Source organism: Globicephala melas, chromosome 7 (genome assembly GCF_963455315.2).
Source record: "Globicephala melas chromosome 7, mGloMel1.2, whole genome shotgun sequence".
Lineage (NCBI taxonomy): Eukaryota > Metazoa > Chordata > Mammalia > Artiodactyla > Delphinidae > Globicephala > Globicephala melas.
Window position 1 is genome coordinate 7,432,316 of NC_083320.1, and position 13,219 is coordinate 7,445,534.

Genomic DNA, 13,219 nt, shown 5'->3' on the forward strand with positions numbered 1-13,219 from the left:
CTAGATGAAGCGCTTATCCTGCTCCCGGTAGGAGAAGGGGTCCCCAGGGAAGGGCTGAGGTGGAGGCTGGTTGTAGGCGCCCTGCAGGAAGATCCAGGCTGTGCCCACCACCATGATGGGTGTCACCACAAACAGGCAGAGTCGGTCCACTGTGCGGGCTATCCGATTCCAGCAGTCCTTCTCCTGGGGGCAAGGGTGACAGAGACAGAGACAGTGGGGTAGGAAGGGCCCTCAAACCACATACTCACACCCCAAGCTGGGGCCCACGGCCTCGGCGTATCTGTGGGGCCTGCCTCGGGCTTGCAGCAGATGCGACGTGCTGCCATGTCCCCAGCAAGGGCCCAGGCCCACCTCCAGCCACAGGCGGGGCTGGTCATTCTGTCTGTCCAGGAGACAGAGAGCAGGCCCACAGACTCCCTCCCAGCCTCTCAGTGCTGCCACTAGCCTATATGTGAACTAGGAAAATATGCCCCTTTGTCAGGGGAGAATTTTTTGAAGTTGTGTGGTACTGAGCAACACTATAGGGCCGCCTTCTAAATGCCTGCCTTTGTCTGGAGTATCAAGCTGGGAGTTGAGCAGGGACAGAAAGTGATTGGCAGCTGGGAGAAAAAAGGGACCCTAAGGGAGGTCCAGAGTGTGGCCCCAGTAGGGCAGAGCTGTGCGCCTGTGCGTATATCTGAGTGTGTGCCTGACCCCGCACACTCCTATGGGATCCCCCTCCCCGAGAGGCCTGGAATCTGCACCCACTGTGAACTCCAACTAAGTCGATAGGTATCTCTGAGGGGAACTGTGCCCCCTTAAGATATGTGTTCGATCAGTGCACTACCTGAACATCTGTACACAGCAACCCTGTGGCTACTCACCTCATTGTAATTGTTCTGGTCCTTCATGTGGTTGACGATGAAGTTGGCCCCATCCACAGCTGGCTTCAGCTCACTGAAGAGCTCCTGCTGGGCCTGCTCAGAGCCTACTGGGGGCCGACCTGTGGACACCAGGCCAGAGGTGGGCATGAGGCCTGCCCTCACCCCATCTCCCATGGATGGGCTGAACTCCAAGCCATTAGGGACCCACGTGCGGTGGTGAGGCGCCGGGCCAGCCCATGACGCTCTGACTGCTTCTCAAACATGAGGTCACTTCGGGACTTCAGCGAGAAGTACTCCTCTGCCTTGGAGATGTAGCCCAGGGAGCTGCTCCTCCGGACCAGGGTCCCAGGGCTGGGCCCATCCTCTGCCGGACGGGACATGTGCAGGACCTCAGGCAGTGTCTCCAGGAAGAGCTATGGCAGGTCAGAGGGGCCATTTTACAAACGTGGGTCACCTTCACACATCCAAACATTTGTGACTCCATTCCTGGCTTGCCACAAAGTGCTTGCCAGTCTGATGCTGTCATTTATTCGTCTGATGCCCTACTGATGGACAATTAGGTTGCTTCCAACTCTCTCATTACAGAGAAGAACTCACTTGTTGAAAATGAATTATATATGAAAAAAAAAAAGTAAGAAAAATGCCCCCAACGCAGAGCTAAGACCAGAAAAGTTGCTAAAGTATCCTCAGCTGTCCCAAAACAACCAGGTGGCCCTGCAGAGGCCAGGAGGCAAGGACAGTCCCCTTCCTGGGCACCCTGCCCCCACATTGCTCACCTTCCTTAAGTATGTAGCTAGGTGAAATTTTAACAGATGCATTCAGCTGTGTAAACACCTCTCAGATAAGATAAGAACTGTATGTCAAAAATGTTCTCTCCTGCCTCACCCCCATCAATTCCTACCCACACCCAGAGGGAACCACCATCCTGACTCCTAGCACTGAAGATTGGTTTTGCCTGTCCTTGAACTTCACAGAAAGGAAATCTTGCAGTCTCTTTAGCATCGGGCTTCTTTTATGTAATATTTAGCCTGGGGCGTGGGGAGCAGCAGGGCCACTTTTGCTGCCAGGTAGCACCCCCTGTTGTGGGTACCGCTGCGGCTTCACCCATCTCCCTGCAGAGAGGCACGTGGACGACCTCCAGCTTTTGGCTACTGAGCCCTCACCTTCTTGACTCCCTCAGAGAGCATGTGGGTGCTGGGCGTGCGGAAGTGGATGTTGAGTACGATGACACAGATCACCACGACCATGGTCACCAGCACCATGCCAAAGAGCAGGAACCTGTGGGCACAGGTGCAGCCTGGAGCCCCCGCCCAGGGCGAGGAGTGGCGGGGTGAGGCAGGCAGGGACGGCACTCACTTGCCGATGAGGGGGATGGCCATGGACGTGGCTGGCAGCCTCTTGGAGATAAGCAGCAGGAAGACAGACTGGGCCAGGAGCACCGAGATGGCCATTGACGTCTTCTCGCCACCTGGGGAGCCCATCCTTAGCTGTGACCTCTGGTCCCACGGTGGTCCCTGCACTACTGTTCACAATGCCATGGTGCCCAGGGCTAAGGAGCTGCCACTTACTGCTAGGTGACCTTGGGCAAGCAGCCTAACCTCTCTGTGCCTCAGTTTCCTCAACCACTAAAAGCTGGGAGGCCAAAGTGGGAGAGTGTGTGTTAAATTCTCAGACGCTGCCTGCCACTGGGTGAGAGCTCAAGGAACCCCTGCTTTCCTCCTTAGCCAATCCCCTGCCACTCAGCCCTGTTAAATCACAGACCTTCTCTGTCCCTCCACCGCACAGAAAGCCCCAGGGCATCCTCACACCCAGATGACATTCCTGCTCTCAGCCCTTTGCTCAGAGACCCCAGCCCAGCACCGCCCTGCTCTCCCCACCTGCGCCCCTCAGCGTGCTGTGCGGTGCTGGCCCCGTTGGTCTTGGGTCCATGGCCCCGCCCCAGCGCTGCTTCTCGGTCTGCAATGCACCTCGCAGCCAGACTCCAGCTCCTGCCCCACCGCCCCCCAGGCTGCACTCCTAGTCTTGTAGTTTCTACCCTGTCTGTCAGGGTCCGGGGCGGGGTCACATTTGTCTCTGGAACTCACTGTGCCCTGCTCATAGCCAAGTGACCACAGATGACACGTGTCCTTTTCGACCCAGGTGTGTGTAGATTGCACGCCCCATGCCCTGGCTTCCCAGAGACCTTGTTATCCACCCATTGGCTCAACAGCCAGGCCCACGGTCACACAGTGGTGACCACACAGGCCCGATCTCTGCCCTGACAGAGGGACACTTTTGTAGCCCTCCCTAGGGTCCTTGGGAAGCCCATCATGAGAGGCAGAGGGGAGGTCCAAGAGGGATGGAACCCCCAGGGGTCCTGTCCACTTGGGGGATGTCTGACAGGGTCACCGAGCCCTGCCACTGACAGGCCACGTGCCCCTCGTTCCTGGACCCTGGGCAGGGAGCACCAGGATGGTGACCCCCAGGAGGAAGTGAGGGGCAGGGCGGGGGTGGCCGAGCTCAGGGGTCCTCGGGGGGGGGGGGCTGGGCTCACAGTCCGCCGGCAGGTAGAAGACCAGGTTGATCATGAAGGAGATGAGCACGCAGGGCACCAGGATGTTGATGACATAGAAGAGCGGCTTGCGGCGGATGATGAGGTAGAAGGTGACATCCTGGCGGCCGGGACTGCCTGGCGAGGCACTGGGGTCCACGTTGATCCTGGCCGGCCGGTGCACTATCTCCCACTCCCCGTTCTCTGAGGGTGGCACATGGATGCCTTGGGGTCGGGCCGGGCAAGGGGGCCGGGGGTGGGGGGTGGGCCTGGGGGCAGGTCGGGGGTGGTGGGGGGGGGCGCTGGGTGGAGTGAGCCGCAGCCAGGCCTGTTGGCAGGGGCCTGCGAGGCTTGGGAGTGGGGTGGGGGCACGGACGAGGGTTCACACTCTGTTTCTGGGTATCTTTCCCTGGGGGTTGGGATGGAAGTTTCACTCTACAAGGGGGAAGTTTTCCTCTGGGACCGAATTTTTTTTTTCTCCTTGGGAAAAATAGAAGCTGAGACCATATGTGGTTCAAATAAGGAGGCTTGGGGATAACAAGGCAGTGAGAGTAAGAACCCTCCTCCCCGTGACGTACCAGCCTCGGGGCCAGCGGGTTGTTGGTCTCCTCTGACAGACAGGGGCGAGCGGTAGGGCCCAGTAAAAGATCTAAGCCTGATCACAGACAGGGGAGGGGGGCGCTGGGAGGGGGCAACATAAACACCGTCAGGACGACAGCCAAAGCCCCAGCCATCCCCCGGGCCCTCTGGGGGCAGGAAGGCTAACCGCCCCCTCATCTGTAGGCCACACCATCCCCAGGGACCCTGCTCCGACGGGGAAGGGTCTGGCCTGTGTGTGTCTGTCTGCACGTCTGTGTCCCTGTGTGTCCACGTCCTGGGTGTGTGTATGCACGCGTGCGTCTCTGGGGTGGGGATGTCAGTGTGACTGTATCCGTGGGGGGGGGGGGTTCTGAGGGGCCAGCCCGCCCAGCAGCTGCGGCTCCCGCACCTGTGAAGCCCTCGGGGTCGATGATGATCCACTCCACGGGGTAGTAGCGGCCGTCTTCCTCGTCCTGCTTCAGGCTCAGGGTGATCTCCTTGGCCGTGTACTTGAGTGAACTGGGGAGGGCAGTGGGCAGAGGGTGGTCCTCAGCCGCTGGCTGGTGCCGCCGATGGGGGAAAGGCTAGCACAGGGGGTTCACGGGTGGAGGGGGCCACGGTGGGGAGGGGAAGCTCAAATCGGGACAGAGCAGGGGCCTCTGCCTGAGCGTGTTTACCTCCCTCAGCCCCTGTGGGGTGCCCTGGGGGGAGGGGTGGCTGGAGAAGTGGGTGCACCTGAACTTGAGGGAGCAGTTCTGCCAGTCGAAGGGGAAGTAGGTGACGGAGACGGGGCAGGAGGAGCGGAAGATTGCGGGCGGCAGCCAGTACACGTAGCCTGAGGGGTAGATGAGCACGTTGCAGGAGTAGGAAATCTGGAAGGAGCCGTCATTGCTGCGGGACACGGACAAGGGCCACAGTGAGTGCTGGCCAGCTGGGAGTTGGCCGAGCTGGGGGAGGCAGAGGAGGGCGGGCAGTCAGAAGCTTGGGACTGGAGGGGGACGCTCAAGACGAAGGGAGGCAGAGTGGCGGAGGGAAGCCAGGGAGGGCTGCGGCTCAACTTGTTCTCCAGCACTATCTCTGGGAGCCACACCATGTCAGAGGGCAGACGCAGGACGCTGATGTTCCCAAAATCTTCGGCCTCCCACTTCAGCCGGCTGTCTGTCCAGCCCTGGAAGCCCAGAAGAAATGTCAGCAGTGGGCTCTGCTGTTGTCCGGGCTCCCCCATTCCCCCCGCTCCCCGCGCAACCACTTCCCTGGCAGAAGACTGGACAGGGGCTGGGGCTGGGACAAAAGAGGTTGGGTGGCAGACAGTGTCTTCTAATAACATCAAGATACTGTGACAATCTTCCCTAGGTGACGACCCTAACCCACAGAAGGCTCTGTCTGGGCTTGTGGCAGCACCAGCTGACGGGAAGGGGGTCGGGCCTGGGGTTCGTCTGTAGGCAGGAACCAGTCCCTCCTGGAGGACAGCGTCTGAGGCAGGCTGGGGGTCCCCAAGCAGAAGCGAGCACAGGCGAACCTGGGCCCTGCACCCTCCCCACCCCCAGCTCTGTGCGGGCTGTTCTCCTTACGTGTTCAATCCACACGTTAGTGGTGAGGGTCTCTTCAACTTCTTTCTGTAATCAAACAGGAGGACTGTCCCCCCGGGGCCTGCACCCTTTCCCCAGGCACCTACTCTCGGCTGCCACCCAGGGGAAACCATGGCAATGGCCTGCCCCCAGCAGTCAGGAGTGGATGGATAGACCAGGAAGCTGGGTGGGCATATGGCCTCTCACGTGTGTCATGGGTGCGAAACGGGGGCACCCAGGACTGAAGCTGGAGGGAAAGGGGCATCCTCGGCCCAAGGCCCGTGGGCAGCATGCAGAGGCACGGAGAGGCCCCGAGCACGTTTCCCAGGGAGAGGAGCTACCAGAGGCCGGGATGGGGCCTGGGCCTTCCTCCACGGCCATCCCAGGCCAGGAGACAGCCAGGCCTCCAGGAAGCTATCCCTGCCACCGTTCCCCAGCCCAGCCGGGAGGAGCCACTCACCAGGGAGATGAGGTTGGAGAGGGTGAGGGCCAGGGTGACCCCCACGGTCTCCTCTTTGTGCGCCACGGGCCGCAGCTCTTTGTTGTAATGCTTCTCCTCAAACAGGTGCCGGATCAGCCGCTCCTCCTCGTTCAGGCCCCAGCTGCCTGGGGAGGGTCGGGGACAGGGGCCCGGGAGGGACGCTGCCCTGAGGTCCTGCTGGGCGTGGAGCGGGCCCCGGGGGGGTGGCCCCTCCAGGGAGGAATGGCAGTGGGAAGTGGGGAGGTGGGCCTGACGCTGGGAGAGGGAGCCCCACGTAGGAGGGGACGGGAGGGGAGCATGCCGTGGGGGACCTGGGTAGGGGTCCTGGGGGACCCTCCAGGGAGGGGTGATGGTCACTCTTACCACACACGACCAGGGCAGCCAGCAGCCCCAGCGTTAACACGGGTCCCTCCATCCTGTTCCTCTGACTGGGTCTTGGGTCGGCCCCTCCTGTCGGCAGGGCTGGGGAATGCGGGCGGGTGGCTGAGGGGACAGGTGCAGGGTGGGGTGCGGCGCCAAGGGAAGAGGCCGCCGGAAGCGCAATCTGACACCTCGAGGCTCTGTGGCAGGCTGGAGAAACTGGGGCAGGTGATGCGGGCGTGGGGACAGGGACTGGCCAGCTGGACAGGAGCCCTAGGACACGAGGCGAAGATCCCAGGCTGGGCCTCCCCACCGCTAGTGATGAGGGTGGGGGCCGGGTGGAGAGGCAGGACATCGGGGGCGGCACTGGTCAGCCATGGACAGCAGGGTGGTGACAGGCGGCAGTACTGCCATTTCTTGGGAGGTAGACCAATATGCTGAGATGGAGGGCTCTGGAGCCCCTCTCCAGTGTCTTTGTGACCTCTGTCAACTAACTGCTTCCGGAGGCTGGGCCCTAACCCCAAAGATCCCATGTCCACCCACCCCAGTCCCATCCTAAGAAAGCTCTGGAGTGGTCTCCGTAGATCATAAATAATGTTTATTAAAGCAGTTGTGATCTTCCGATGGTACATCTGGGAAGGTACGTTGGGCCCAGGACCCCTTCCCCCACGCCCCCGCCCACACCCAACTCTGGCCATGACAGTTTGTCATCATGTTCCCTGGACCCTCTGCAGGCCCTGGGAGCAGTAGTCCTGACCAGGGGCTGCGGGTGGAGACACGGCTCAGGGCCACCTGGCTGGGGGAACCTGGGGGCTGAGTGGGTGGTGCCCCTTCCTCCCCAGCCCTCGGCCCTGCCTTGAAGCCATCCGGGGTCCCTAGGGCTCTGCCTCCGCCAGGGCTGCCAAGCGGAAGGCCTGTAGGGCCTGCACCAGCAACTGGGGAAGGCTTTGTGCCAGCGTGGCTGGCTCCAGACCCACCAGGCCGCCGAAGACCACGTGCCGGCCCCCCAGGCCTGCCCAAACCCAGGCTCGGAAGAGCCCAGTCAGTGTCTTGGAGCCCAGGTCTGCCAGGACCTGCAGAGGAAGGAGACAACTCAGGGGCCCACAACCCCCCTCTTGGTCCCCTTCCTCCTCGCCCCCAGAAACTCTCACTCAGACCCAGCCCTTCCCCGGCCCCCTCCCCCAGTCCTGCACACTTTCTGCTCACGTGGACACCCCCCAAGCTCCTTCACTCACACCTCCCCCAACTCCTTCACACCCAGCTAGCACCCAGCTCACACACAGCCACCCTCCCCATCCCCTTCCCCTTGGGCACCACCCACTACCTCCACCCCAGGCTGCTGGGGGAGGGTCTCTCCTGTCTCCCTCCCCATCAGGCCTTCCAAGGCCACTGCGAAGGAGTCTGGGAGGCCCAGGAACCCACCTCGTGAAACTCCATGGCCAGGCGCTCAGCGGGGACCTGTAAGATCCAGGCATGGGTGCCCTGGAGGGCAGCCAACTTCTGCCACAGGGGCTCCAGCCCAGGGCAGCCTGCAGGAAGGGGAGAGACTTTGGGAATACGAGGGGACTGACACTAGCATGGAACCGGGGTGGTGTTCCCACCAGTGCCTCTGGACACCTCCCAGTGGGCAGATTTCTCCTCCTGCTACAGATGGGGCAGCCGAGGCTCAGAGAGGTTAAATGATAGCACAAAGCCCAGCATCTGTTGACACTGATGAGGGCCCAAAGTCACAAGTTCCCCCAAAGAATCATCCGCCCTGCTGCCAGGGAGGGGGAGACCGGGTCTGCCCGCGGGGTGAAACTGCTTCCCAGCTGCAGACCCCGGGAGAATCCCCTGCGGGCCTCGGCCCACCCTTGGCCTACTCCACTGGAGACCGCCGGCAGGGGGCGTCATTACCGTTCGCTTCCCCGCGCTGCTCCGACCTCCGCTTCGGGAACCCAGTGCCTGCCGCCCGCGATCCTGGGGAGCTGCAGGGTTAGGGGAACGCCTCGGCCGCGCTGGGGTGGGGCGGGGGCTGGGCTGCGAGCGCTTGGGTTACCTGAGTGCAGCCGCTGCTCGCGGGAGAGGTGCCTGGGAGGATCCCGGAGCGACGGAGCGGGCCGAGCCAGGGCCGGGGCCAGGGGCCGCGCCCCCGGGCGCGGGCCGAACAGCTCCTGGGCGCCCCGCAGTAGTTCCAGTAGGGTGTGCGCCAGCGAGCGCAGCTCTGCGGGCGCGACAAGGGTCCGAGCGGCTGTCAGACGTGGGCCAGACCCTCGGGTCCCCGGCCCAGCCCCAGGAACGGGACTGACCACATCGCCGCCGGCGCTGCAGGCACTGCTGGTGCGCCAGGCGCGCACAGGCGCCCGCGGGCCCCGGGCACAGGTGGGCGTAGAAGGCACAGGGCGGGGCGGCGTCTGCCAGCGGCTCCTCCGACGGTTCCCAAGCCAGAAGCTCCCTGCAGCTGGGCTCGCGGCTGAAGGGGGCGGCTGCGAGGGGCGTCAGGGGCTAGCCTACTCCACCCCCGCTTCCCCTCTTCAGGCCCTATAGCCCCCAAAGCCCTCCGCGGGAGAATAGGCTTTCCCGACGCGGGAGGCTGGGAGCGGGCAGGGTGGAAAGGCGCTCGTCCCAGGGCAGTTTGCCGGGCACTCTGGGGAGGGGGGGAATAGGGACGGGGCGCTCACCGCTCATCTGCTCCTGGAGCCAGTCCTTGAACACAGCCACACGGGTGTAGACCCCAGGCTTCCCTGGCTCCCCGCATCCGTCCCCCCAGGAGGTGACTCCGTACAGGACCTCCCTGGGACGGGGGCCAGGCTCAGAACAGGTCAGGGGGCCTCCAGAGTCACCCTGCGAGGATCCGAGCCAAGAGAGAGGGCACTGCATCGATCCATGTCACCCTCAATGACAGCCTTATGGCTGGCAGGGTAAAGCAGCTCTGAGCTCTACTGGGGTTACCACTCTTGGACCCATTTTAGAGATGAGGATATAGAGGCTCAGAGAAGTTGAGTGACAGCCTGATTGTAGAAGCCCTGAGAAGTGGCCCACTACTACCCTCCGATCAGTCGGGGCTCATACCTGGCACGAGTCAATGCCGCCAGCCAGGTAGCCGGCACAGAGCATGCTGCTGGGGCGCAGCCCTGGCCCCAGGGCCCTTCTGCAGGTGTCGGCGCTGAGCAGGGGTACACGGGCTTCCCTCACCGCCTCAGCCTCAGGCCCATCTACAGGGAAGCAGTGGAAGGGGCTCAGGCCTGGAGGGCAGGGGTCCTGCTTCGAAGGTCTCCCTCCCCCCACTGCCCTCCTTGACTCCCCCCCACCTTTGCGAGATGGGCAGCATTTTGTGAAGATAGCTGGGTGTAGGTCAGAATTCTTACACCCCAGCCCCCCAATCTCCCCACGCACACGCGCGGCTCACCCAGGCCCTGCCCTGCCTAGTACCTTCGAAGAGGGCACCCCAGCCCGCGATGGCGCAGGCGGTGCCTGCGGGGGGCTCCTGGGGCTCTTGGGGCAGGCACACGGGGCGCGCCGCCCCTGTCGGGCTCACCGGCGTCCACAGCTGCACCAGGGCCAGGTCGTTGTGGAAGGTCCGAGGGTCAAACTGGGGAGGGGGTGGCGGCGCAGCGTCAGCGCGGGTTGGGGTGGGGTGCTGTTCCCAACTCTGAGGGCCTGGGGGCTGCCCTCTCACCTTGGGGTGGGGCAAGATGCGGTTCACCGGCACCTCCTCCGCCTGCTCCCCCCGGGGCCCCTCGGCCAGCGTCACCGTCCACAGAAGCTCGTTCGGGGCGCTGCGGGGCGAGCGGCGGGAGACACGCAGCACAAGGATGCAGAGAGGTCCCCTGGAGACCCTGCCCTCCGCCCACAGGCACCACCCAGCGAGCCCGCGCGCCGGGCTGTTTCTCCGCCTGGGGGCAGGGAGGGCGGGCCCGGGAGAAGCCGCGACGCCGAGTGGGGAGAAGGCCCAGGACGGTGAGTCCCCGGAGAATCCGCGCCCTGGCTGGGCGGCCTGGGCGCCTTGAGGTGGGAAAGGGGACGGCCGCCGCCAGGGGGCAGCAGAGACCGGTCCTCGCGCTTGGTGCCCGCCAGCCGACCCCGGAAGAGCTGGACCCCGCACTGGGGATCCGGTCTGGGCAGGGGCCTGGGGCCCGACGTACCCCGCGAAACAGTGCGCCGCCGTGAGCACCCAGGACGCCGCCACCAGGACGCCGCCGCACAGAGGCTGCCCGCCGAGTTGCAACCTCACCAGCCAGGGCCAGGCCCCGGGCGGTGCCGCGCTGCCCCCCACAATGCGGCCGTGCGCCCGCGTCACGTTGACAGCGCCGGGGCGCCTCTCGCCACACGGCCCTACAAAGGCCAAAGCGGCGTCAGGAGGGACGAGTCCCGCTCATCCTCACCACTGAGACCCCTCCAGGGTCCACCCTGCTCTCAGCCCTGCCCGCCTCGAGCCTTTTCAGCCTCACCTGGCTCAGGTGGATCCTGGAGGAGGGGGGCTCGAGGCCCGGGACGCCCAGGTGCTGCTGAGAAACAGACCCCTGAGCCTCACGGACGGCCTTCCACTCTTCTCCAAGCCCAGGCTGGGCCTGAGCCCTCCGGCCACCTCACCCGGCACCCCCTGCACACATACCCACCCCCCTTACCCTGCCCGGTAGCACTCAGGGTCTGTTTCAGCTGCCATAAACTTCTCACTGCTCAGCAAGTAAGCCCAGACTTATTTGTTCCTGCCCTCCTGCCTTTGCACACACTGTGCCCGTGCCTGGTGTGCCCTTTCCACTCGAGGAGACCTTCCTGAGCGTCATCTTGGTTGCAGCCTCACCCAGTCTCTGTCCCCAAGAGGGGTCAAGTCTGAAGGGAGGGGGCGGGGTGGACAGGAGAACGGGCCCAGGGTAGTCAGCGCCAGCTCACCCGGGCATGGAGGGGTGTGATTGGCACAACTTCGGCACTCATGCAGCCTGTGCTGGATCTCCATCACCACCCGGTTTACTGCCCACTGGGCGCTCCTCTGGGCAGCCTGCAACACTTTCGTCCCCTGGGCTGACAGAGCTGCTAGGACATGGGGCACAAGTCATGCACCGTGGGGGAAGAGCTCCTCCGCCTCGCCCCAGCCCTGTGCCCTGCCTTGGGGGACCCGATGGGGAAGCAGGCTGGGCTCCAGGAGCCCTGGGACAGAATGGGGAGGTCAGAGAGCCCCACGGTCCCAGGCTCCGGCACACAGAGCGGACGGTCTCAGATTCTCAGCCCGAGGTATCTCTGTAATTTCAGCTGAGCTGGGCTGGAATCTTTGCAAACAGCTTTTCCTTAGAAACCTTGAAAAACAGCACCCCAAAGGTATAGATATTACAGAACTCAGGCTTACTGACACAAAATAACCATGGCCGAGTTGCCCACCTTGGGGTCCAGATAGCCAAGGTGATGCCCCCCTGGGCCCCTTCCTCCCTGCTAAACCCAGAACCTTCTGGAAAGCATGCCTTTGGGCAGTGCCTGCCGGTTCCCCTTCCCCTTCCACCCTCGTCCTCCCCTTTCTTCTCCCACCTGTGTCTCAGTGCCTGGCCCCTTCTCCCAGCAGGGTGGGCAGAAAGGGCCAAAGGTCCTTGTGAGTTGGGAGGGCAAGCTCACGTCCCCCTGCCCGAGACCCACTTGCTCTGTGCTCCTCCCACCTCGGCCTCTCCCTCAGAGCAGCCTGGGCTCACCTTGCAGGGTGCTGGGGGGCACGCGCGTGTACAGTGGGTGCCCGTGGGCAGACCGCGGGTCTGGGAGGGGCAGCAGGAGCAGCAGCAAAGCCAGCAGCATGGTGGCCGGGGCCCCGGCAAGCGGGCCCGTGCTCTTTCCCCCTCGGGGTTCACCCTCCAGGCGTTATCCTTTGGCGCCTGCCCCTGGGCGCTGAGTTCTTGTTCCTCAAATCATCTGATTCTATTCTTTTACATCAAAATGACTGGCTTCCCTTGGTCTGTTCCTCACCTGGCCCTTAACTCCCAGGAGCCCACAGGGGAAATGGGGCTTGGGGGGCTATATAGAGGACAGACTGGGGGGGGACACGGGAGGAGGGCCAGGGTGGGGGGAGGGAACGGGATAGTGGGCTCGACCCTCACCTTTGAAGTCTCATCATCCGGGCTCTGAGGCCCCCCTTCTGTCAAAGGAGCCCTTGTTTCTGCGGCTCCATCAAAGGGGCCTGGACAGGCCAGAAGAGCTGACGGTTGGGCTGGGGGCCAGGCAGAGGGGGGCTGGTGGGCAGGGGCTGGCCCTGTCTCCAGGGCTCAGAGCTGGGGGGGACGGGCGGGGGGCGGGATTCCCATCTGCCCCTATTCCCCGAGGAGTTTACAGTTATGCTGGGGGCAGACGCTCCTGGAGGGAGGAGACAGGGGGTGTCTGAGGGTCCCCAGCAGCCCCACCCCCTGAGGAGGTGCCCGAGCTCCCAGCCTCTCTGCTCCTAATTGCTTGGCAGTGTCCCTCCCCAGTGTGGCCATTTCTAAAGATGATCAAAGCGCCCTAATTAACGCAGTAATTGCCGCACTGGGGGTAGCGGGGTGGGAAGAAGCAGAGGCAGGCGGACGCTGGAGTGGCCCAGAGAGGAAGGCGGGAGATGAAAGGCCCCACCAGTGGCCCAGTTTGGGAAGGACAGTCCCCAGCCGCTTCTGCTGCTCTCCCAGACCCCCTGCCCCTGCGCAGGGCCCGCTCGGCCTGCCCAGCATTGTTCTCAGTGGCTATGACCCTGATCTGGCAGGAGGGAGTCTTCTGGAGTCTCACGGGAAGGGCCACAAACGGGCAGCTCTCCTGGGACCAAGTCCCCACCTGGGGCAGAGAGGAGGTGCTCTTCTGCCCCTCAGAGAATATCCTGGGGCCAAAAAAAGAATCTTGGTGCCCCAATGCATGC

At 63.4% G+C, this 13,219-nt stretch overlaps 2 protein-coding genes across 3 annotated transcripts; both read right to left on the minus strand.

Annotated features, from left to right (window-relative positions):
• On the minus strand, positions 1 to 6,436 carry CHRND (cholinergic receptor nicotinic delta subunit). Of its 2 annotated transcripts, XM_030868324.2 has the most exons (12): positions 6,385 to 6,436; positions 6,001 to 6,146; positions 5,544 to 5,588; positions 5,031 to 5,140; positions 4,708 to 4,863; positions 4,382 to 4,491; positions 3,397 to 3,597; positions 2,220 to 2,331; positions 2,027 to 2,141; positions 1,072 to 1,276; positions 864 to 982; positions 1 to 183 (listed from the first exon to the last, which is right to left on the minus strand). In XM_030868324.2, exons 1-12 carry the CDS (start codon positions 6,434 to 6,436, stop codon positions 1 to 3), a joined length of 1,554 nt encoding a protein of 517 aa, XP_030724184.1. The 2 variants fall into 2 exon arrangements, with proteins under 2 accessions (XP_030724184.1, XP_030724968.1); XM_030869108.2 differs by lacking the exon at positions 5,544 to 5,588.
• Positions 6,437 to 7,076: 640 nt separating this feature from the next.
• On the minus strand, positions 7,077 to 12,138 carry PRSS56 (serine protease 56). Its single transcript, XM_070046036.1, has 12 exons — positions 12,039 to 12,138; positions 11,254 to 11,394; positions 10,506 to 10,695; positions 10,040 to 10,139; positions 9,793 to 9,952; positions 9,433 to 9,575; positions 9,042 to 9,204; positions 8,670 to 8,846; positions 8,420 to 8,584; positions 8,278 to 8,340; positions 7,804 to 7,910; positions 7,077 to 7,454 (listed from the first exon to the last, which is right to left on the minus strand). Exons 1-12 carry the CDS (start codon positions 12,136 to 12,138, stop codon positions 7,257 to 7,259), a joined length of 1,707 nt encoding a protein of 568 aa, XP_069902137.1. The 3' UTR covers positions 7,077 to 7,256.
• Between the last annotated feature and the right edge of the window lie 1,081 nt (positions 12,139 to 13,219).

Bases quoted from the DNA above. Each gene is read 5' to 3' on its own strand.
- CHRND (XM_030868324.2), bottom strand. From the start codon at position 6,436: ATGGAGGGACCCGTGTTAACGCTGGGGCTGCTGGCTGCCCTGGTCGTG. The intron at 6,147-6,384 runs GTAAGAGTGACC...GACCCTCCCCAG, and splicing joins GGCTGCCCTGGTCGTGTGTG to GCAGCTGGGGCCTGAACGAG. The intron at 5,141-5,543 runs GTAAGGAGAACA...CTGGGCTTCCAG, and splicing joins CTAACGTGTGGATTGAACAC to GGCTGGACAGACAGCCGGCT.
- PRSS56 (XM_070046036.1), bottom strand. From the start codon at position 12,138: ATGCTGCTGGCTTTGCTGCTGCTCCTGCTGCCCCTCCCAGACCCGCGG. The intron at 10,140-10,505 runs GTACGTCGGGCC...CTCGCCCCGCAG, and splicing joins GCGGCGCACTGTTTCGCGGG to CGCCCCGAACGAGCTTCTGT. The intron at 7,911-8,277 runs GTAATGACGCCC...CCCTTCCTGCAG, and splicing joins GCAGCGCGGGGAAGCGAACG to GCTGCCCTGGGCTGGAGCCC.